Raw genomic sequence first — 25194 nt, forward strand, 5'->3', positions numbered from 1 at the left:
TCTTATGATGCATTCCTGCGTCGCGTCATCTGCACTGAAGCTGTAAATATTTGCATTTTAATTTGTGATTGATCCTTCTCCAACTTTGTTTTAACATATCTTTGAGAATTTTTATGATAAAATTCCAAAATTTTGTACATGACCTTATTAGAGGATGGGACACATTTTACTCAGTGGGAATTTTTTTGTACGGGCTCCGTATAAAAATTTAAATTTTGTATTTTTTAAAGTTTAATCCCGTGAAAATTTTAATCGATTTCATAACATTTTGCACCTTTTTTTACGCAACTTTGTAATTTTCAGTATATGTCTACGATCAATATTTCAGGAATAAAAGTCGCGGTCAAGGTTTTTGAGACACCCTGTATATGCAACTAATGCAGAATAATATACTAACTAATAAAGTAAATACTCATTTAAAAACTGTAGTTGCCCAATTTACCGTTTTTTATTTCGATTTTCCTCCTCAAAAAACCCCCCATCAAAAAGTACTTTTTTTATTATTATTTCATCAAATTTGAATGCATAATTCATAATTTAATTCTTTGATTTGCTTTGACAGTATCTTATGTATGAAAGTGGGAATGGAAAATTTTTCAAAAAAATAATTTTTAAAACCTAAATGAAATTGAAATTATTAATTTTCTGTGAAAAAAAAAGTAATACGTTTTTTTTTTTTTTTTTTTTTTTTTTTAAAAAATTCAAATAATGATTACATCAAAGAGGACCAAGAATCGAAAACTGGACTGGTTCGAGATGTCTGGTCACTTGATTCACATGAGAAGCAAAACATAACTTTCCGCACAAGGCTTTCTGAAAAGTCGCCAAAACTCTCCTCTGGCGACGGCAACCTTGTCCGGAGAGTTCAAGCAATGCGAGGGCTTTGAAGACAGCGGCATTCGTTTTTCAATCGGTGGCTTTCTTGTGCTCTGTGATGGCGGCAAGCCTTCTAGCCCTCTGCGCTGCATGTTTCGTCTGCACTGCAGCCAGTTACATGCAAAATGACATCCGTGAGTATTCAAGTTTTTTTTTTTTTTATATTGACTGGCAAAAAATTAAAAAAGTTTTAAGTACATAGCATAAATTACTTATAGACTGCAGCAATAAACGATTCTTTTAACATTACGCAAAAAAATTCCTCAAATATTTCATGGAATAATATTTAACCGGTTTAATTCCAAATAGCTCGAGATAAACATATGGTTATACACATTTTTTTCTTCTTTTAAGTAGCGGGGTATGAGAAAAATTCTTTAAAAAACAAGTCTAGACTACTCTGATTTTTGCGGTATTTCTATATTTTTACTTTAGCGAAAAAGTGAAAGATACAGCATTTTTGTAATGGATTAAAACATTCCTTTTTTAACTTATAATATATAAATAATATTTGTCACTTCATGTCGATTCATTTTGCAGCTTAGGATTTCAGCTGTAAAATTAATTTAGTAAAATCATGTTGATAAAATAATTTCAATGAATTTCTAAATTCATTCGCCTTCACTAAGAGTTTCGATTTCTAATTATATTATTGTAATAATATGTATTTGGAATCCCGATTTTGAAAATTTATTTGAACAATCTGAATGGATTTTTAAGTTTTTTAATCAATTACAATTTATTAAATTAATTTTTTAATACACTTTATTTTTTTTAAAAAATACAAAGTCTTTTAATAAATTAGAATTGAAATTGCAAATTTTTTAAATGAAAAATATGTTTTCTCTGAAAAAGAAGTCCCAAGAAAATTTAACTGTATCCTGAAAAGTTGTTTATGCAGTAATGTGCTTAAACATACTTAAATTTAAAAATAGAAAAGATGTTACAATGTTATTCGGTTTTTATTCTCCTATTTGACGTTTTCCGATGTTTGCAACAATAGGGGCTCCTCAAACTAAATTTCACTAAATGCTAAATAAGGTATTTGGTTTTTTCTGCTATTTACATTTCCCTGATTTACAGGTAAATGCAAGGTAATGAAAGTTGTTAAAGCTGTGTAATGTTGTATATTAAAGAATACAACTAAAGAAATAAAGCATAATAAATCTCTCTAAAATTACCTATATTTCCTGAGAGAAATTGTCTGAACAATAATATACTCGATACATTCTAAATTTAGAAATCTTGATTGAAAAAAAAACATTTTAAAGATATTGTCTCTACTAGATTTTACTTATTTGACACTATTTTATCACACTACAATAAATTTGAGCAGCAATATTTTATAAATATTTTTCTCTCATTGTTTATTTTGTAGTAGAGTAATTTCTAAATTTTCTAATTGTTTACTAAATTACATTCAAGAATTTAATAATTTTGCCACACTGCTGATATGTATTGAAACAATGTTTTGCGATATCTTTTATCTCGGTGTAAAAAATATTTCTCTATTTCTTTTTCAAAGTTTAAGCCGGAATATTTAGTAATACAGTTTTATGCAAAATATTTCCTTAGCAATTAAACGTTGAAAAATATGTCACAGAATGTCTATTTCAGTTCCATTTCAGCATTTCACTTGTTGAGAAATGAATCGTCCTTTGTATAATATTACTCTCTTCTCTTTCAGTAATTGCACCTGGCATAATTATTTACTGAATAATTTCGCTTCTTGATTATGCACCTGGCATGGCTACCGGCTGAATCAGCTGTAGTGCCTGTAATTCCCTTCAGGTTGAATATAGAATGCAGGTCCCGCCCCCTCTTTTGTTTTTGTTTTTGCACATTATGTATTTACTCAGAAGAAAAAGGGAAATATGAGTAGTTTAAGAACCAACATGAAATCATTTGGAGCTATTATTTTTATATCTCCTCATCTTTGGATCTAGTTTCTTTTTTTTTAAAGTACAATGTGGACTTGTTGAAAATGACCGGTTTTCAGCACTTCAAACAGGCACGTCTGATACCACCAGTCTATACACAAAGGAAATGAATCATATTCGCAGGAATTAGGATGGCAAACTATCGTTCTCCTCTAAAATAGTTTCATCGTGTTCTACGTAAGGTCAGCGTTGGGGAAATGATTCTCCAAAAGCAATTTTATTTTTACTTAAAACGTTCTTTTTTTTTTTCTCTCTCTTTTAACTGCGCTTGCTTTATATTAGATAGGATTGAATTTTGCAACCGATTGTTCTCTGTCTTTTTTCATGCACTAGAGCTCTAAAAATTTGTTTAATTATTAATCCCGTTGAATATTTTATAATTTTTGAATTCAGAATAAAAATCAATACATTCATTTAGCCAATAATTAGTTTCACATAGGTACTGCTATTTAGAAATTAATTTAAAAATTATAAATTTTTAAGTTCTATAATACTTGCAGCTATGAATTCGAAATACATTAAAAATTTGAATAATTTTAAAATAACGAAAATTGAAAGCTTTTAAACACTCTTTTATTAGTGTAATAGAAAGTAGGAAATAATCTGAGATCAAGCAATATTATATAAAAAAAATTAGACATGATGAAATCACAAAATTAAAAAAAAAAAATCGTTAAAAGTGAAATTATATCATACATTTAATTATAATTCTTTTTATACTAAACATTTCAGTTTGAATCTGCAATTTACAAATTTATTTTTATGTGCATAATTTAAATGAAGAAATTAAAGTGAAAAATTATATTATGAAAATATAATTATATAAATATAATCTATTAAAAATCTATTTTTAGAGTAAGAATATACCAGCTAAATGAGTTACTATTCCAATAGAATATTAAATAAATACCTTAATAAATTAAAATATTTATCCTTAGAAATCTAGAATATTAATGTGAAGCAATTTTCATTAAAATAAAATTGTGTGTTTGTTTAGAATATATGTTTAAACATGAAGAACATTGGCTGATTGGGATGAGTGGTTTGCGTATGTTGTTGCAGAATCAGGATAATGGTGTTCTATTCCCGAATAAGACTAAGGTGCAGAGGTTTTTTCTTATTTTATTTTTAAGACGTAATGAATAAATTAAAAAAATAACAAATAAAAAGTAAATAGAAAATGATGAATATAAAAAAAGATAAATAATTATTTAAAATCAAACATCAATAGATAAGATTTTTTTTTTTTTATAAAAACATGATGCACAGGAAATAAAATAATAACTAATAATCATAAGAAAACAAAACATTCACTAAGAGAAAACTAAGATTTATCATAGATGTGATTATGATTTTTATTTGCTTACAGTTTTTCTGTATGTATCTCAAGCTTTTTGTTTTGACTTCCAGATTTTTTATTTAATGAAATAATTTCCCCCTTTTATGCACTGATAAAAGTTTTAACAAAGTTTTACATTATTTATTTATGTATTAAGCAAACAATTTACTTATAAATGAAAACTTGTGCAATTACAATCAAAAACAATTAATTTAAAATCAGAGTAAATATTCGATATTTTTCAATAGGAGAGAAAGAATAAAAACTTCGGAGAATCTCTGCTGGTGTTGGACGTTCGGTTGTTTTTAATTTGTGAGATATCGAATTATTTACTTTTTACTTTTCGATGCAATTATTCAGGATTTTGTCAAAATGGCAGAACATTTAGTGTAGTTTAAAGTCCCGTATTAAAACAACACTAGAGCAATTTTAGAATGGACCTCGTACTTTTGAATCGCGGTCAGATGACGAGGACGACACCTGAGCTGGCACCTCCTCTCCAAACTTCCACACCACACCACCGAAAGGACGTTTGGATCCGATGGATTTAACGTGTACCATATCTATTTACGCGGCGGTTCTTCGGTGTAAGCGGGTCCCGAACCTGAAACTTGCCGGTTCTGAAGCCGGGAGCTTACCACCAGGCCACCGCAGCCACCGTCAGTAAGGTAGCATTTCTTATAGAATTATTTTAATCTCATTGTTGTTATAACTGAATGGCTTTGCAATTTTGGAAAGGGCGGAGGCAAGGTGTATAGACGCTGTCAGTTTTAGGAGCCGACATGGAGATAAAACTTTAATGATTTCCTGTCACTGTTTACAACCAAAGAGACGAGACGAGCGAAAAACTGTCTCGGACTCTATGTCCACTTCTTAAGTCGCTGCTGGCTCCAGTTTCAGTCTACTGTCACTATGCCACTGCTCGCTCCGGACAGAATTATTTCAATTGTTTAGTGGAAACTCAGCAAGATTTGAGAGAAATTATCACTGTTTCCGCCTCAATTTAATCCCGTTAATACTGTTAAAGTGGAGTTGCGAGAAGAGTTTGAACACAAAATAAAGACACAATTTTCGCTTTGTCAGTATCTTTTAGTTGAAACATTTCGACGCCTTGCGATCTTTAATAAATCTCGAGGAAGATTTGTTTATGCATTCTTTACGCCAATATATTTAAAATCGATGATCATTTTAACTTATTGAAATCGCTTTGGCACCAAAATGAATTTTTTCTTGAATTGGAGGATTTTATTTTTTATAAATAATGCAACCTGAAACTTAAGGTCCCGATCTAGGTAAGGCGTCATAATATATGTCAAAGGGTTGAGACATTTTTCGGAGTTCCATTTTCTTTAGATCCTTTAATATTTGAAAGGAAAAAAAATGATATTTCGTTGCAATGAAATGAATCACTTCGATAAAATGATCTACATAACTATTTTAATTTTGTTATTTATCACTAATTAATATTTGTGTTCCTCATTTTGGGTGTATGAAAATGAGACAGCTTTGCTTTGCCATCTGAAAAAAGGATCTAAAGTGGACTGGGCCGATTACAAATTTTTTTTTTCACATATAAAAACAAACAAACAAACCAAGAACTTTTTTCAACCACACTTCATTTACAAATTTGTGAAATCGCTTACTTATTAACTTATTACTAATTTTTTATTAACTTATTACTAATTACTTATTATTCGCTTACTTATGACCTCTGTAAGTTATAAAGTTGACGAACATTAAGTCTAGGAACTTTTTGTAAGCGCCAGCAAGTAAATTTTCATTTTAATAAGTGCCTTCATTTTCTGGAATAAAACACGATAACTCAAAAGCGCCTTGAGTCGGATGGATGAAATCTGGCAATGGTCTTAACACCAAGTTTCTGGATTTTTGGAAATGAAAATTTTTGGAAATGAAAATAATAATGATTTGTAAAATTCAATAATTCCTAAAACGTATCTAATATTTACAACAAATAAATAATGCAGGTAAAGAACTCTCGGTGAACTTTTTGAAAATGAAAATGATAAATATCACTAAATGTCCATAATTTCTTAAAAGGCATCTAACTCTTAAAAAAATAAATAAAGCGAATGAATTTTAGGTGAATTTTCCGAAAATTAAAATAATAATGACTACGATAGTGTCAATATGCGGAAATCACTCATAAAAAAGACATAATATTATCAGTGATCAGTGATTTATTATGAGTGAATATAAGACGGGGCAAAAAAAAAAAAAATAAAAAAATAAAATAAAATAAAAAAAAAAATAAAATAAAAAATAAAAGATAAAATAAAATAATCCCTTACCTATTGAGGGAAAGAATAAACGAAAATTTGATTTATATATATCTATTTAGAAATAAATGCAAATGTGTTCAGAAAAGATTAAGACCCAACGAGATGTGAATGCTGGCCGTTTGGTAGAGTCAGATTGCAAAAGCAATCAAAATCTGTTCTTCTTACGAAAAGTTCACTTTCGAAGCATCCTGTGTCTGTAAAAATGCTATGGGCATTAAATATAAATGTATCTTATCTACATATCATTCAATTTATTTTTTTTAAGTAAAAGAATGCGATATTTTTTGTTTAATTATTACTTTTAAAATAACTATTTTAATGTTTTTAATTAAAATCAAACTACCTGTATTTAATTAGAAAAAAAATAGTTTGTTTTAAAAGGTAGTCATTTGATTAGTTTCGGTATGAATAGGGTTGTGTATATATTATCGGTGTGAATGTTCCGTTTTGATTCCATATGAGGACGTTGATTGATATATCTTATATGACATATTTACTAGCAAAGAAGATCTATCCTATATGACATATTCTTAAGTAGATGCCCATTGCGTTTTTAACTTCCTTGTTGTAATGCAAATCTGACTTGTTTCATGTTCTGACATTTTTGCTAAAAACTGTTGTGTATCTATATTTTAGAATTTATATTAGTTCAAATTCAGCCTTGTCACTTTCTTCAGGAATATCGTTATCAACTCACCTTGAATTCTGACCGGATAACCTTTCCACTACAATTTAGAAATGCTGTATGAAAGTGAAAGATCATGTTAACATTTTAAAAAAATGAATCCATTTAAATGTCTCTTAAGTTTTTTTTTCTCAAAGTAATATTTGGATTTTTTTCCTTCCGATTTCGAACTGATTATTAAGCAGCAACATAAGTTATTTTGTAAAAATTGTTACTTCAACATTTACTTTTATTTACATTGCCTATGATGAAGAAGAGTAAGAAATTTTTTATTGAAATACTATAGAATCAATTATTTGAACATCTCAACTATAATAAATGTTTTTTGATTGACGTTTTATTTACGTTAAATGTTTGCACAGATGTTTGGACTGAAACATTCCATTCAGTGATCCTCGGATGGCGGTTTCGGTAACTCTATCCCACTAAATCCGCAAAAATGTATCTTTTTTTTATTTATTATTTTTATTTTCTGATTACTTCTTCCGCGTCATTTTCTTCTTAATTGCCTCGCCTCGAATTTGCCTGAGTATAAAAAAAATGTGTACAACATTTCATCTTCCATCTCAGAGATTTGTCATTCTTTCATGACAGTTACTGAGCGTGATTTTTATAATGATCAGTGTAAAATTGTCAATGAAATTTAAATTCAACCCGGGATTTTGAAAAGAAATTAGAAAAATAACCATACTCTGTGGCTTATTCGTCATTTCTCATACTGGTTTATTCGCAATTTTGATATCATTCCTTCTTCATTTATTTATTTAGTTGACTCGTTGCGATGTTTGCAAAGATGCACATTTCTTGATATGTTAGAGTTGTGGAATTGTATTTACGAAAAGATGATACGGTATTGTATTATTTTTTGAACTAAATTATCGAATCATCTGAAAAAAATTGAATCCATACCAAGAAATCTATCTAGCAGTTCATTAAGAGGGAGAGGGTATTGATTCAAGATTCCATTCTCACTATAAAAGTAAATTCAAAAATTAAAAATAATTAAAAACATTTTTTTATTCACTGATAAAAATGTGTTTTCTGAAAATTTATTTTAAATATTTCATTGCCTTTCCTCAGAATTCTGTCGATATTTTTTTCTTTTTGTCTTTATAATGATCCAAATAAAGCTGGTCTGATTTATATTCCTATCACAGTTGTCTTGAGAACAGAAAAGGTTAGATTTCTAATTCTGCTTTTTCTTTTCATCGACCATTTTGAAAACATGAGAACAATCTAAATCAGAGTAGAACACAGCCACATGGTTACCCAAATATTTTTTTATACTTATGGAGCAGTGATTTAATCGTTTTAGAAATCGTATATTTTAGTTTTCTTCTTTCTGGATTGAAAATTAATTTTCTAGTCTTTTTTTATTCAGTTGAAAGTAATCAAATGTATCATCGAAACGTATTTACGGATCTTAGCAGGTGATCATTTTATGTGTTGATTTGCAAACAGCCTCCCTCGATAAGATGAAACGTTGTTATGAGGGGACGTATCATCTGCTGCTATCATAAATGCAAAAAAAAAAAAAAAAAAAAAAGAGGAAGAAAACAGCTTTTTCTTCTTTGTATTTGAAATTGCATTGTTCATGAACTGAGTTCGTTCGAAAACCAATATTCAAGAAAGAAATGAAGCTGAACTGTGCCATAAATATAAGACTATAGGATGGAAGCAAATTTAGGAAGAAAGAAAAATGAAATGATAATGGATAGGTGTGTTTATTCTAAACTTGATGGATAAAAAAAATGAATGGTTAAGTTCCAAATAAATGGTCACCAAATGATCAAGCAAAGATATTAAAAAAATCAAATGTAACAATTCATGAGACTAACCTTTTGATTTTCTTCTTGGGCATTATAAGAAACAAGTAATATATATATATAAAGTCAATTCCTACATTCGCAAGAACTGAACTGGCATTCGTCACCTTCACTTGAAAAACACTGAAAGCCTTGCATTTTACCGATTGAGCTACTGCCTGTTGATTTCAGTTTTTATTACAAGCTGCTAAAACTTATTTAAAGTATTAAAATGAATTAAATTTTAATTAATGAATTAATATTTGAAACAACTGTATTAACATCAAGTGTCATCCACTACAAGTTTAAAAAAATGCATTTGAACTTGAGTGGATGAATAAAAAGTATTGTATTAACGATTGAAAATTTGAACAAGATATATAAATTTATATGGAGAGTGTGAACTAGTAGTAGGAATTGAAAAATCAGTGATGGGAAAACAATAACTCTCTTAGACAGAAACCAAAGATTTTTAAATATTAAATAAAATCTGTGTGTCTGTTAGCGCTCTACAAATAAAATCGTTTGAAGTACAGCCACCAAATTGGGTACAGAATATATATTGGAAAGTGAAAACATACATTTTCTAGCAATTTTTTGAAACTTTCTTTAGAATTTTAATCAATTAAAAATAAGCGAGATTTTATCGTTTTCCCGCTATAACCGCAGAAAATATTATACTATAAAACATTTTTTTTACTGTTTTGAAATTTAAAAAAAAAAAAACTTTTTAAGGAATTCACAAGTCTGTTTTTAAAATTTCTTTTAAGATGGTTTTTTTTTCTCAGAATTCTCAAAAATAGATTTCATTGTCGTTTTAAAAATCAAACCATTTTTATTGTTTCATCAAATATTTAAACGCGTCATTTTGTACCATTGTTGAAAGCTAAGAAAGGAGACTATTTAATGTCTGCAAAATTTTACATGAGGAATTAGAAATTAACAATATCGCGGAAATGCACAATGGCGTCATGGAACGCGTTTCCATTAGGAAGGTGCATGTACGGAATAGGCGAAAGAAGTCAAAACAGCATGTTTTTAATAGCTTTGACAATTTGATGCTTAAAAATAGTTTGTCGATGAAATCCTGAACATGAATTTAAGTGTAAGAAATTTAATTGGAGTTAAATACTACTATTCCATCTGAACCAGCTGATTCAGGTGGCATTAATTATTTATGGTAGGTAGCCATTTAAAAGTAGTTTTTTTTTTTTTTTTTTTTTTTTTTTTTTTTTTTTGCGAAACTACGAATTTATTTGTTTAAAATTTTTAATGTTTGAACAGGTTTCGTTGTAATGCGGTTAGAATTTTGTTTCTAAGTCTATTTTTTTGGGAAGTCACATTGTTTTTTATATTTGCAATTACATACGTTTTAATGCTGTTTTACATTTATAGATTTATTATTTTCTCACATATAGAATATGATTGCATTTTCTTACAATAAACTTCATAAATTAAAATCTGATGCATATTTTTTGTTCAAATTTGGTATAATAATTTTTTAATAAGCTCTGCAATTCCTGAACAAGAAAATAAGCAGTCTGCTCATTTAGAAGTATTTTATGGCTGTTTTAATGCTTCACAATGTTAAAAAAAATAGAAAATTTCGTGTTGTTTATCAGTAGAACGACAATATTTAAAGAATGTATAGAAATAGCTTATTTTTTAGTTCAAGAGCTTGATAATATATTCCTTAAGAATATCCCCAAAGCGTTAAGCAAATCATTTGATAAGCCTCTAAACTAGAAGATGTTTACTTTGTAATTTGATTTAGCCAAAAAATGCCCTTTTTTCCAATTTTTAAAAAAACTTTTGGTACTTAAGTGGTGTATTTTGCTTTCATAAATGTTTTTTTTTCAATCTTTTTTCATGCAAATATTCAAAAATATAACAATTTTTGAACGTTTTTCAAAAAATTCATCCGAATGTTGTCACATACAAACAATAGTGAAATCAGCTGACATCTCTGTAGGAGAAACTTTTGGAAATCCAATCACAGCTTTATTCATAGCATTAGTTTTGCAATTCACCACAGTACTCTCCCTCCAGTGAGTTGCATATAAGTCCAGTAACGATCCGATTTTACCAAAACAGCTGTTCGGCTAGAAGCGCTGTTACTGGCTTATATGCAATTCACCACAGTTTTATAAAATTTTTAAAATATAATTTTTAATCAATCAGTTTTATAATAAACTAGCCGCCTTTGGCGACTAACTGACATTTTAGGCTATTAAAATACTAATGCGGAATGAAATGTCTCAGTGGCACTTTGTTGTTTGATAAAATTAAAAAAAAACATGAATTTAATTGAATCAATAAAAAAATTCTATTATGCATGTAAGTTAAACAGGTATATGCAACAAAATAAAGCGGAAATGATAATTCCATTTCTGACTTCATATCCAAGGAAAAAGATATTATTTGATTTTAATTTTCACAGCAGGAAAAGGACGCATTTTGAAGGATAATTTTGAATTTCATCATGACATTACTGGTCGTGCATTAAATGAAATTAAAAAAATATTAAGAATAAAGAAAAATTGTATAAAAATGAAATTGATACATTGAAAAGATTTTTTTCTCTAATTTTATGATAATCTAAAAAAACCTTTTATGTGAAAAAATAATTTTGGAGTATAAAGCCATTAGTTTTCATTTCTTGATTACTTTTACATCTTCGTTTTTGGTGGCATGCCGGCTTTTCTCTAGAATAATATTTCACATTTTCATTATTTAGCAAAGTGTTGTATTAAGTGCAGCTGCAAAAACATCCAATGAAACAGCTTGAAAGTTCATGTAACAATTTGCTTACATTTCACTGTCGTTATTGTATAATAAATAATATAAGTGAATTCTAGATCACGTACGCTAGCGTTTTATATAGAAATTATAATGATCCGGCAATTTTTATTCTTTCGCGCCCCCGAAAAACTGTGCACTTTCATATTTTATGTGTCCTTATAAAATGAATTCACAAATTTTGTTAGTCAATCCGCTCAGCTTGAAAATGAAATTTGATTTTGAAATTTGCTTAGTTCACATTTTTTTTATTGAATTTATTTAAAAATAAATGAGCCATTTAGTATTTAAGCCAGGGGTGGCATACTTTTCCAAGGTACGGGCTACTTCTAATTTTTTCAAGGTGTTGCGGTCCCCCCAGTGACGTAGGTATGCTGAACTAAAAAACTGGCCTACAATATTTATTATAACTTAATAATACATACAGAATATGTACTTACCTACATAAGTGCAAACATAATAATAATAGCCACAATATAATAATATCAAATGATGCATTTAATATCAAACAATTCAAAATGCATTAGAAAATAAATCACTTTCATCTAAAGTTAGTTATCTTAATTAAAGTTAGTAGAAGACTTAGTCTGCGTATTGTCCGCCAATCTTGAATTACTAACTGCTCATCTTGCACCTTATTCTAGGTGGCCGTCTGTGGGACGGAAACGAACGGTCTTAATTAAATTCATCGTTGAAAATGCAGATTCACACAATTAGGTAGTGCGATGTGAAATGATATGGAGCTTTTTTTTAAAGCAAGATACTTTATTTCGTCCATTAGATTCCAAAAGTCATTCTTAGATTCTGAAGTACGTGCTTTTAAAATGATGCCATTTTGAAAGAGAAAAGTTTCGTTTTCCTTAAGAGAATATATTTATGTTTTCAGTTATTTCTTCTACATCAACATTGCCAAATGGTTAACACATGATTTAATAACTGATTCTAGTCAAGTAAATTGTTGAAAACGTCCCTCGGATTCGGATTTTTTCATAATATTTCTCTTTGTTTAATATACCTCCGTTTTCAAACAATTTGCCGGAAATATTTTTGAAATTTTTCGACGGTGTTCCAAAAATTTGTTCCTTTTAGTATGTGCATCTTAGGTCTTAGTAAACGCAGTCAGCCCAACATGTCTTCGCGGCACAACGATCGATTGCAATCGACTTAATGCCCACCTCTGCTTTAATCAATATATTTAAACTCTCTTATTTTTCATATTTCATTTGATATATTACATACATACACATTTTCCGACAATTCGTGCCCATTTACACACGGTGAAAAGAGCATGAATTGTGAAATTTCGGGTCTTTGAAACTATTTATCCAGAAAACAAATCATACCTTTTTTTCTTCCCCCCCCCCCGAAAAAAAAACACTTTCATTTCTGATGTCTTTCTGGTGAAACTAACTATGCACTTAGCTCAGTGGACCCTTTGGTTTGCAGTATAAACAACGAGAATTATTTGAACTGAAATTACATATTGAGAATGGAAAAAATTTAAGAAGTTCGTTTCTTCTTGGATTTCTGATTCAACATATTTTGTGATCACAATGTTGTGCCATTCAATTTTAAGACACTCTTGAACGGAAGCTTCGAAGTTGTAAACTTTAAACTAGTCTAAATCTTATTAGTATTGATTTTATAGAACATTATTTGGAATTAGTGTCAAGTTTGGAGAAGGGGGGGGGGTGTCGTCCTCGTCATCTGATCGCTGCTCTAAATTACAAGGTCCATCCCAAAATAGTCCTAATGTTGTTTTAAAACGGGGCGTTAATACAACCAAACTAAGCTAAAGTTGAGATTACTGGCAATCTGTACTCATTTTATTTAATTTCTTTTATTTAGAAGCGAATGCTTCTTCAAAATATTTGCTGTATTCGTTTCTCTGCAATTCTTCCAATGCAGTCTTGAATGCAACAGAAGTACGAATGGAAATAACATTTTTTAAACAAAATATTCGTTTATTATGAATTCCAATCATCAATAAAATAAAAGGGAAAGCGAAAAACTTTTTCTCAATTCATTGCAGATGGATTACTTTTTAGATACTTGCGGGGGTGGTCTTCGCAAATAATTCTCGCATCCTCTCCAAAGAAGATGAATTTGTGTTGTAGATGCGTTTTTTCTAATCCATTGGAACTAAAATTTGACACAAAACTTCTATTGCAATCAATCAATCAATCTAATCTAATCGTATCGTAACCCTTTGATATATATATATAAGTCATTACGTTTTTAAGTTTCTGCTTCTGAAAGCACAGACCGATAAACCTTTAACCCTTTGTTGGATATGACTCCAAATTTCATTGGACTCGACAATATAATTGTTGAATCTGTGTACCGAAATTTATTAATTTAGCTCTCTTCGTTTCATAGTTATCGTTTTAACCTATATTTGAACAGTGGGATTGACAGACTTGCCCTGAATGGATTTTGTTCAAAATGTTATAGAAATCTACAAATTTGGTGTCTAGATCATATACAAATTGCAAACGTCTAGATGAAAACGTTTTTGAGTTATCTTTGTCAGAGACAGACAAACATTTTCCAAAAATATAGTTTTCGAACTCAGTGATGTCTAAAACGCGGAGATTCATCACAATCTCGAGTTCGAATTTTTTAAATATATTTTCTCAATACTCTGAATGTGAGAAAGTTAAAAAAAACATTATAACCCCTCTTTACTATATTATATAATTCTAAGCATTATGAAAAAACATTCTAAGGAGGCTTATAATTGTTCAATCAGATTATTGTTTGATTCATTTCTTTTCATCTGAATTCCGGTCGGTTCTACATTTCCAAATGAAGAACAATATTTAGTTTATAAATGGAGTCTAAAATCCTAACAAAAATAATTTATCATTTAGAAACCTGACAGACAATATTGAAATTCTAATACTGCACGCAACTTTCGAACTGAAGTGTCAGATTCCAGAATTTGTTGTGGGAAAAAAACATTTATTAACCAATAGAATGTTTAGTTTTTGTGCGATTGGATAGCCAATTGAATTATGGAGTCTTTAAAATTTCCAAAGGGCCCAGAATTTAAGCTTTGACATGTTAGAATTTAAAAAGAAAATCCGTTTCTTTCAGCATTTGATTCAAATTTATCTATTGAATCATCTTTCATTCTCGTGTGAAACAAATATGGCGAATAACTATCTATTTAATGAACGATGATAAACCTCCAAACTTTATTTTTTTCAAAACCCGAAAATGAATCTCTGAAGTAATATAGTTTATAAATGGAATATGTTGTATTCCATTTATATGGAGTATGTCGAATAATATGTGTATGGCGAATGTAGGCATTTTTGGATCCTGGGCATTGCTTAGTGTAAGGTCCCTCTTTTGATAAGCTGATGAATTGAATTGTGCATTTCTACCCATTTTTAACTTTATGTTGTTAATGATTTATTTTTAGTTTAATAATTTTGTGAATATACTTGCGTTTTTATTTTTTATTATGATTCACGATTCAAAATATTCGAAATCAAGATTTTGACGTCTCCACGTTTTAGACGAAACATGCTTTTTTTGGAAAATGTCCGTCTGTTATATATCTGACAAACGGTTTGAGTTAAACGGATTCATTTTGGTATACAGTCTTTACGCCACATTTGTAGATTTTTATCAAATATTGAGCAAATTCCCCTTTAAAGGACGCCTGTATGTCCAGCTGCTTGAATATAAATGAACATGATAACTGCAAAATGAAGAGAAGTAGATGAATAAATCTAGACATACAAATTTGGCGTCTATAGTCTAGGCACCTGGCAGATTTTGAGTCAAATCCATCAAGGGGTTGACGTCAGTCGGTCTGTAGTTTTAGAAACAGGTAAACTCGGTAACTCAATATCCTACTGTCATAAATGTATCCATTTTGGTATGGGATTTTCGATAAAGGTTGTATAAAATTTTGTTTTTAATTGTTTGGAAAAAACACGTGTTTAAAATTTGAAAACGCAAATTCGATTTTCTGATATGATTAACCGCATGCCAGAGGTGGATCGCCAAAGATCACCTGATAGATTCAGTAAAAATCTAAATTCATGCCAAAGGTTAATACTTCGTAACGAATGTACGCCAATGCCATACAGAACCTCTCTGGGATAACACCTTTATTTAAGAGTATGCGAGAAAGTTTGGGAAGACCACTCCCGCTGTTATATTATTAATTTATTTAGAACTAGCCGCCTTTGGCGACCAGCCGGTTTGCCAATCTTAATGCTCGTTAAAATTTTAATAATTAAATATTTTATATAATTCCTACTTTAATAGCTTCTTTATCAAAATATTTTAAAACTTCAAATTTTGATAGTCATATAATTCACTCATAATATTATAAAGCTCTTCAGTCATAACGTAATATGTATCTCTAATTTTTGTTAGCTCCCGTAGAATTTATGCTTTAAATTAAAGTGGAAATGATGAATCTACAATTAATATAATACAAAGCATACAACTAACCTAAAAATAATTTAAATCAAGTCCGCATCCGTTTAAAATAGTTGTCAACAATCAGAACACAATGCGCATGCGTGAATTTTCAACGCCAGTTGGTAACGCAAATGAGCGAATTTTTCTACGCCAGTTGGGATAACGCTATGCAGGTTAGAAATTTTTAATTTCCTTTATTCTGTTTTATTTTAATTCAAAAGTGCTTCAGAATGAATCTGAAAGATCGATTCATTAACAATGTTTAATTTTAAATGCATCAAACATTAAGAAAATAAACAGAATCGTTTCAAATAATCAGCCGAAAAATGTTAACCCTAGCCTCATTAGAGTGGGAAAAAAAACTGAAACCTTACTCATTTGGCGGTGAAGAAATGATTTATTGGGGAATTAAATGAACGGATGTAAGGCATTGAAGTTAAAATACATTCTCATAGATGGGTACTTTTAAAAAAAGTAAGATATTATAATATTTCTAAGAATAAAATAACAAGTTCATCACTTGGTGGTAAAGAGAAGGAAAGTCTGCTGATTTATTGTCAAAATTATAAGAAATGTAAAAATAGAACTTTGCGTGCAAATGACTTCATTGGCTCTATTTTTTTGGCACTAAAATAACGAATGAACATGAAACGCATAGCTTCAAAAGTGACGCTCTGCTCTGTGAGGCATAGTTATCATTTCGTGTTGCTAGAAATTGAATATCTCATCGTTTCATGCATATTCAAGCGAGTCTTCATGTTACAAGTTCAGTTACGTGAAAGTCATTTCCATTTTTATTTAAGGTCAGTTCCGTTGGGAAATTCTCTTCATGCAGTCTCTAATGCAATGATCTAAATATGAACCAAAAAATAATAATGAAGAAAATTCGCAAGAAACATCCTTTATGGCCTACATCCTGAAAATCAATACTTTTGCCAACATAATATCTGGGCTCTCTTGACTCGTTTGGACCATCTATCATCTTGAATGCCTTTGCGAACGTCTCCACTCCGATATGAATACTGCCATTAAGAGAGAGAGAGAGAGAAAAAATAAACTCTTGTCACAACCCATAGTAACACTCGCGCCGTGATGGACGGTGAACTTGGCATCTTTTTACGCTTCATAACTCATTTCAGCAGCACGTGCTGGGAACGCAGCTAAGCAACGGATTAGGACAAAAAAAAAAAAAAAAAATAGATGGTTTTGACGGGTTTTTTTGCTTGCTGTGATATATCTCAGTTTGATGTCTCCACCCGAATCACACGCAGAAGAAATAAGCAAATGCAGCATCACTTTGCGAGGGGAAAAAAATGGTAAGAAAGCAGATATTCAGCTTGACTGCCCTCGTGAGGGTTTGGCCGGAAGAAGTCTTAACTCCCCACACATTATTTTTTTCTATCAAATAAAAGCATTTATTGTTTATTAAATGGTGAGACATGTTTGCCATTTTCCTGAGATTCGATTGAACCTCTCCGCTCAGATCTTCATCGTTCTTTCACACTTTACAAAAGATTTCGATGCTTCCTTTCACCTTCTTCACTCCACCTTTTATAATGATCTAGTGTTAGAAATCGTTTTTTCTTATAATATTTTGTTTATAAGTGTATTAGGCATTTATTTAAAAAAAGGATTAAACCATGCCATTTTTATCGGAAAAAATTCTATTCAATTGAATCAGACTTCTTGAATGATCGATTCGAAAGGTTGCCCTTTGCAGTAGATGTACAGTGAATGGATTTGAGAATCAGAATACCGAACCAGCTGAGCACCGGAACCATTGAAAAAGTAATAAAGCGATTTTTACTAAGAACCATTGAAAACGAAAATGAAATGTAAGTTTCTGTGATACCTGTTCTAGGTAGATGCAGTGCTAGAATAGGAATCTCAGAATATTTGCCCTGATTTTAAAACATTTGCTTAAAATTTTTTCTTCAGCTTTTCTCTACTGCCAAAACTATTCCATTATAGTGCAATTCTAAGCAAAAAATACAATTGTCACATAAAACAACGATTACTGAAAGCACAAATAAATTTGGTTTTATATATATATATATATATATATATATATATATATATATATATATATATATATATATATATATATATATATATATATATATATATATATATATATAAATTTTGGTCAAATATGCACCGTTTCATTCTATAATTGTTGCCATTTTAAAGACAGCTTCATAATGCCTCTCTCATAAAAGTCTTGATCCCGAAAAGCTCTAGTAATCGAATTTTGCACTCTTCTCTTGATGCTAATATCGTATCACTAAGAAAGTTTTACAGCGCAAGTAAAGCATGGTAATAGCTTGGAGCCAGGTCCGAACTACCTGGTGGATGTATGGAGCAACGAAGAATTAAAAATAAACTCACGCGCAATTTAAAACCATTTTATTATTGAACTTAGAAGTTGTGTGAAAACTCAATTCTGCTTGATAGATTGACTTGTGTTCGAAAGATTTGATATACGCATTATCGTTACCTCTGTTAATCTACGATCTTTATACATAAATGTAAATATTAAATGTTCATACCGTCTTATTTTGAATTGAATTATTTTAACAAGAACACACCTAATGTATGACAGCACTTCTTCAGTTTCTCTTTAGTTATCACATGTTGGTGAACTTGGAAGTGATCTTTTCTTCATTTTGAAATATTTTATTACGATCAATAAAGATATGCGCATATCAATTTAAATATTATTAATTGATTTATATCTTTTATCAAATAGGATTGATAACACATAAACGATAATATAAGTTTAACCATGCAAATAGCAATCCAGAAATAAACAGAGTGGCTATAAAACCACCAGTTTTTTGGAGACATAATCCAAAATGATGGTTTTTGCAACTCGAGGCATAGTTTTCGAACAGTAATATCACTCAAAATTTAACCAAATATAACATCGTCATTGCTGCATGAGACGAAAATGCGCTAGATTTTGTCGTAGATATTTTAACAAATCCACCAATGGATGGTAAATACGACACTTTGAAAAATGCATTTCTTAATAGATTAACCGATACAGAGGAATCCAAGCTAAAAAAAGTACCGACTGATCTTAATTTTGGACATAAACGTCCATCCAATTTATTACGACAAATGAATGGTTTAGCTGAAAATTCCATCTCCGAAAGAAGTACTAATATCTCTTTGGCTGTAGCGTTTGCCGCGGCAAGCTCAAGCCATACTATCTACTATAAGCACTGATTCATCAGATAAAATTGCAGAAATGGCAGATAAGATTATCAATATTTACAGTTCGACAGAAAAATGTTCCGTTAATAGTACCTCCGAGCCAAATAACACTAAGGATGAAAAAATTAATTCTTTGGAAACTAGCATCGCAGAATTAACTCGAAAATTTGACAATTTCATAGCGAGAGGTAGCAAAAATTCTGCGAATTTTTGCAATCGTAGCCGTTCAAGGTCGAATTCTTCTCGGTGCAGATTATGTTGGTGTCATCGTAAATTCGGTAATAATTAGGGATTGCAATACCGGACCAAAATTTCAATACCGGTATTCGGTATTTTTTAAATCTTAATACCGGGATACCGGTTTTAATACCGGTATTAGAAATTTTGGAAAAAGAAATAAAAAACAGGTATTTCTTTTTTTTTATTTGCCAGTTTTGTTAGAGAGTGTAAATATCACAAAAAATAATTTGTAACTTATAAATTATAACAGTATATAATCACAAAAAAGTAAAAAAACATCTTATTTATTTAAATCACAAAAAAAGTGTAAATATCACTATTCAGTTTGTGGTACTATTAAATTTTTGAAATGTGATCTAAAAAAACATATTACATAAATTGCACTGTCATTAAGCCTGAAAAGTAATTTTGTGTAAAAATTACCAGCTGTCGAAAACGCTCTTTCGGCATCTACGCTAGTTCGTGGTACTGTTAGCAATGCGCGATATACTTTTTCCAAGTATTTACCTCTAAATCCCTCATCTTCAAATAAATCGATTTCTCGTCGGATGGTTTTGGATATAACTGATTTCTGTATTGTATTTTGGTTCGCTGAATCTTTTTTATTTATCGCTAATTCTAATTTTTGTTCAAGAGACAATTCCTTTTCACTATCGACAGCAGTGACATCATAATCTTCGATAATTGAACCGAATTCTTCTAAATGTGGATAGGTTTGTGGGAAAAAATTTTAAGAAACGTTACTCTAACTTAATCAGATTTGAATTGGTTATTTTCTTTTCTTCTTTTCCTTTTCATTTATAAAATCATTAGAATTATGTAAATACCATAAGACATTTTCTATTTCTGTATGCCTTTCTTCTGTGCGATTTTTCAATGTAATATATAATTCTTCAGATACAAATGTGTGCTGTTCTTTCAGTGACTGCAACATGAAATTTATTGTTGCATTAGCTGTTAATAAATTAGAATCTTTCCTACATAATGCTTCAAAAGTCAGTTTTATTGGAAGTAGAGCTGATATAGTTCTGGATATTAAGTTGAATTCACTATCTAAAAAATTAATTTACAAGTTTATATAGATTATTGCTTTTCGGATTGGATTTCTCAATTTCAAAAATTGTTCCACCATTAGGAGTAAACTGTTCCAATGTGTTTTAGAATCTAATATTAACATATATTCTGTTTTATTTTCAGTTAGTGCATATTTTAGTAATATATCCTTTTTATAGGTTAACGTTTAAATATTTTAACAATTTTTTGAACTTTATAAATTATAGGAAGCAATTTTTGTTAGGTCAATATTTCATCCTCATTAGCAATATCTTCTTCAACAATTACATTGTCATTATCTTCATTGTCAATATCACTCTCACTCTTACTCTTTTCAAAGTTGGAATACGAAGTTTCTATATCCACAGTATTTGGATTCTTCTGTTCTTTATATTATTGGTATAAATACATCTATTACCACTAATTGAATTCCATATACATAGCACAACTGCTGATTTGCACCAATCAATTTTCCAACTTTTTTCATAATTGTTGCTCCATCAGTCATTATGGATACAATATTTTCTTTCAGGGTAATCCATGTTTCGCTAATTTAGATTTAAGCAATTAATTAAGCCATTAATTAGCTAATTAATTTCGGCAGTTAGGGAGACATAAAAACAAAAACGTATACTACATTGCTATGTTCGCGATACCTGAACATATAGTGGAGACAATTTAAAAAAATTTCTAGTAAATACCGAAAAACCGGTATTTAAACTTGTGAATACCGGTATTACAAAATTGTACAAATGGCTCAAAATACCGGTATTCGGTATCCCGGTATACCGGTATTGCAATCCCTAGTAATAATGCTTATAACTGTAATAAGCCTTGCGAGTTCAATACATCTGAAAATACTTCAGGAAACTAACGGGCCGTTCGATTGAAGAGGACTACAGCCAAATGAATTGCCGCCTCTTTCTTTTTGATAAATCTAGCAGAAAACATTATCTTACCGATACCGGGGCTGATGTATCCGTTATTCCGCCAATAAAACCAAATAAACTGTCTCCATCTGATTTTAAACTTTATGCCGCTAATTCAAGTTCAGTTAAAACTTACGGCAAACAACTTATTAGTTTAGATTTAGGCTTGAGAAGATGTTTCAAGTGGAATTTCATCATAGCGGATATCTTGAATACAATAATTGCAGCGATTTTTCTTAAAACCACGGACTGCTGGTCGATATTAAGCGAAAGCGCTTGATTGATCCATTAACTTCATTATCAGCTCCAGTTAAATTAATTAAAGGACCATCTTCATTTTTAACCCCCCCCCCGGATATTAATAGTCTTGATATAGATACAAATTCTCTGCAAGGAGAATTCAAAACCTTATCTTCTGAAAATTACCCATTCTATTATTACAAAAGGTCCACCTATAGCATCCAAAGTTCGTAGATTGGCTCTAGATAAATTAAAAAACGCCAAAGCGATACTCGCCAACATGCTAGAACAGGGCATATGCCGTCCATCCAGCAGCTGTTGGTCTAGCCCATTACACATGGTCATGAAAAAGAATGGCGGGTAAAGGCTGTGCGGGGATTATCGTTCTTTAAATTCGGCTACATTACCAAATCAATATCTCATACTCCACCTGCATGATTTCACGCCTCAATTAGAAGACTGTACTATTTATTCCGCATTAGATCTCCGAGTTTATTGTCAAATTCCCATGGAACCTGCAGACATAGAAAAAACAGCTATTTCTATGTCATTCAGACTTTTTGAATTTCCCGCTTCGGACTTTTCGAATGATTACTTGCAACTATTTGCCCTGCTTTAGCATGATACAAAACTAGCCTAATAATGATTTCTATCCGGATCCTTGGCAATATTTCGCCAATTTGTAGACATTAAGTTCATTTTAACCCTGTTCTCTGCCCTCATCAATACCATACTGCTAATTTTGAGTACGTAAATTTCCTCATTTCGAATTAATTCTAATCTATTTTTTATAATTCGTATATCCAACATTCTTTTTCTTTTTTCTTTTGCTAATGTTGATTCAGAAGGATTCATTTTATATGCTTTTATTTATATTTTCTTCAGTTATTATAGTCATTTTCCTAGCTTTTTTTTACATAAATTCTAGATTAATGCAGTAGATATTTTAAAATTATATACTAACTACAAAATGATATTTACTGTTTACGAAGCAGGCAATAGATATTTAAGCCACCTCGTCATAATTACTTCTGTCATTTTCAAAGGAAACTCATGTGTTCATTAAACTTAACGAATCAGAATAAAATCTACATATTTCTCTACGCATTATTTCAAAATTTTGAAAACTGCTGTTGTAAATGAGTACGCCGTTTATAAATAACGGAAAAATTAAAAAAAAAAAAAAAAACGAATTTAATATTTATTTTAAAAGATTTGGTGAATTGTTACTTCGCAGTTGGCGTAGTATTGAAACGAGTCCGTTTGAATTCTGTTATATGATATCGCAGCGGCTATTTATAACGAAAATATCAATGTGCCTTTAGCTTTTTTTTTTCAGCGAATGAAGAACTTTATGCATTTCAGTTGTGCATGTCAGTGACTTTCAAACAGACAAGGAACACTCTTCATCTGGAAAATTAAATAAGATCCACACTCTTTTTTTGCGTGCGTATTTTGTTTCTATCTTGATAGATAGAAAGGAAGAGCTCTCTTCTGTGCCAATGACCGGAAACACGTGACCCCTGTCCCATCCATGCACCCTGTCGCTTTTCAAAAGAAGAGCTGAATGATTCTTGAAAAACTTTTGGAATTATTATCCCAATTCGTTTCAAACGAATCTTCTCATTTAGATAAATGAAAAAATGCGATGTGGATTCCTATTTTCTCAGCTCACTCCTTTTTGAAGGACGGCGGCATCGATGCAATTTCTGAAGAGATGAGGGGAAAATCAGGTGAACAAATTTCAATTTGTAAACATTTTCAATCTTGAGCACCTTTTCAATCTTTGAATATTTTTGAAGGCTGCAAACGAGTGGGTGTTTTATAACAATTATACACCACTTGGGTCTTATAACGAGCTGTATAATTATATAATGTGTGTGTATCCTATAATAAGCATCCAATATATGCACCAATCTTTCTTTTCCAAAAGATGGGCTTGTAGGGAAACCAGTTACATTTTATGAGAATTCAGGCACTTCATTCATGCAGTTATCTTTCTAATGAATTGAATCCAGGCCATTTTCTGATCAAAGTATCGTGGAAGACAGTAGATAGGACACCAAAATGTCAATGATGTTGTCCTGTCATTTTAAGAACATCTTTGTTTATTATTGTCATTGGAGATGAATGGAGTCATATCTAGGGCTGGGCAATGACGGAACTTCATCATCGCGATGTATCGTCCAAGACATACCGATAGTTTTCGATATATCATGATAACATTTTTTATTTATAGCAATTATAAGTTATAAATAGCATCTCTTTAACATATTGACTGATCAGAACGACTCCAAATAAAAGAAAGTTTCAATTTGTATAATAAAAGCATTTGTTTTCTTTTGAATAAAAATAGTTAGAAAATAATTTTGTTAAAACCCCTTTCATGAAGTGTGTCAGTGCCAAAGCAATGTCCATTTGTAACATTGCGTTTAAAATAAGTATTTTTATATATTAGATTAGGACAGTATTTATAGAAATATAAACAAAAATTCTGTATGAAGGGCAGGGAGAATAGAGAGAAACAGAAATAAGCACTTACCGGCAACCAAAACGAAATCAAAAACGTAAATGAATTGTGAATATCGATTTATAGTATCGCGACTCATCGTGAACTATTATTTATGATCATGATTTCGATATATCGATATCTTTCAAAAACTGGCATCAAAAAATCGTTTTTTTTTCTCGATAAATCGAAAATTGGCATATCGAATCGGTCCTATCATACTACTCCATTCATTCCCCACCCATCGTTTGTTTGCGCGCTGTTTTGCTAAGGTCTAATACTGCGAGATATGAATTAAAGATTTCAAAATAAAATTGACGTCCTGTATTTTATGAATATTATAAGAGCGGGATCTGACCTCTTAACGGGAGGTCTTAGTGGAGGTCTGACCTCTAAGCGAGATTTGACTTTAACTATATGTATAATTCTTTTTGCCGAATGCATTTTTCTTAAAATACTCTGAAACCACTTATTATCTAATTGTCTTATCCACATCTCAAAATTCTTTGGAAATTTCATTTTTTTACTATGAAATATTGCTTAAATATCTGTGGTTTCGAAGTATCTCGATCTGACTTTTCCCATGAAAGGATCTCTACCGATTATAATCATGTTCCGTGTAATCTTTTAATCTCACACCGGCCTCTTTCTGCTTTTGCCCATTAGGGCTACTCCATGGCGCCAGTTTGTGGTAATACCACGTAATCTCCCTCTTGTAGCAGCATTAAACCTTTATCCAGATAATGTTACGCTATGAGGGTTAATGAACATGAATGTTGAAAGCTAGTTAGCTGCTACACTTGTACAATTAAGA

At 30.5% G+C, this 25194-nt stretch overlaps 1 protein-coding gene across 1 annotated transcript in view; it reads left to right on the forward strand.

The window, feature by feature from the left end:
- The first annotated feature begins 891 nt into the window (after positions 1-891).
- LOC129976160 (uncharacterized protein CG3556-like) overlaps positions 892-25194 on the forward strand; it is a 92945-nt gene continuing 68642 nt past the window's right edge. Inside the window, exon 1 of the mRNA XM_056089589.1 lies at positions 892-1010. Within this exon, the coding sequence (XP_055945564.1) occupies positions 935-1010 (76 nt within the window). The 5' untranslated portion in view covers positions 892-934. The remainder of the gene's footprint in view (positions 1011-25194) is intronic.

This window comes from Argiope bruennichi, chromosome 7, assembly GCF_947563725.1.
Source record: "Argiope bruennichi chromosome 7, qqArgBrue1.1, whole genome shotgun sequence".
In the NCBI taxonomy this organism is placed as follows: Eukaryota; Metazoa; Arthropoda; class Arachnida; order Araneae; family Araneidae; genus Argiope; species Argiope bruennichi.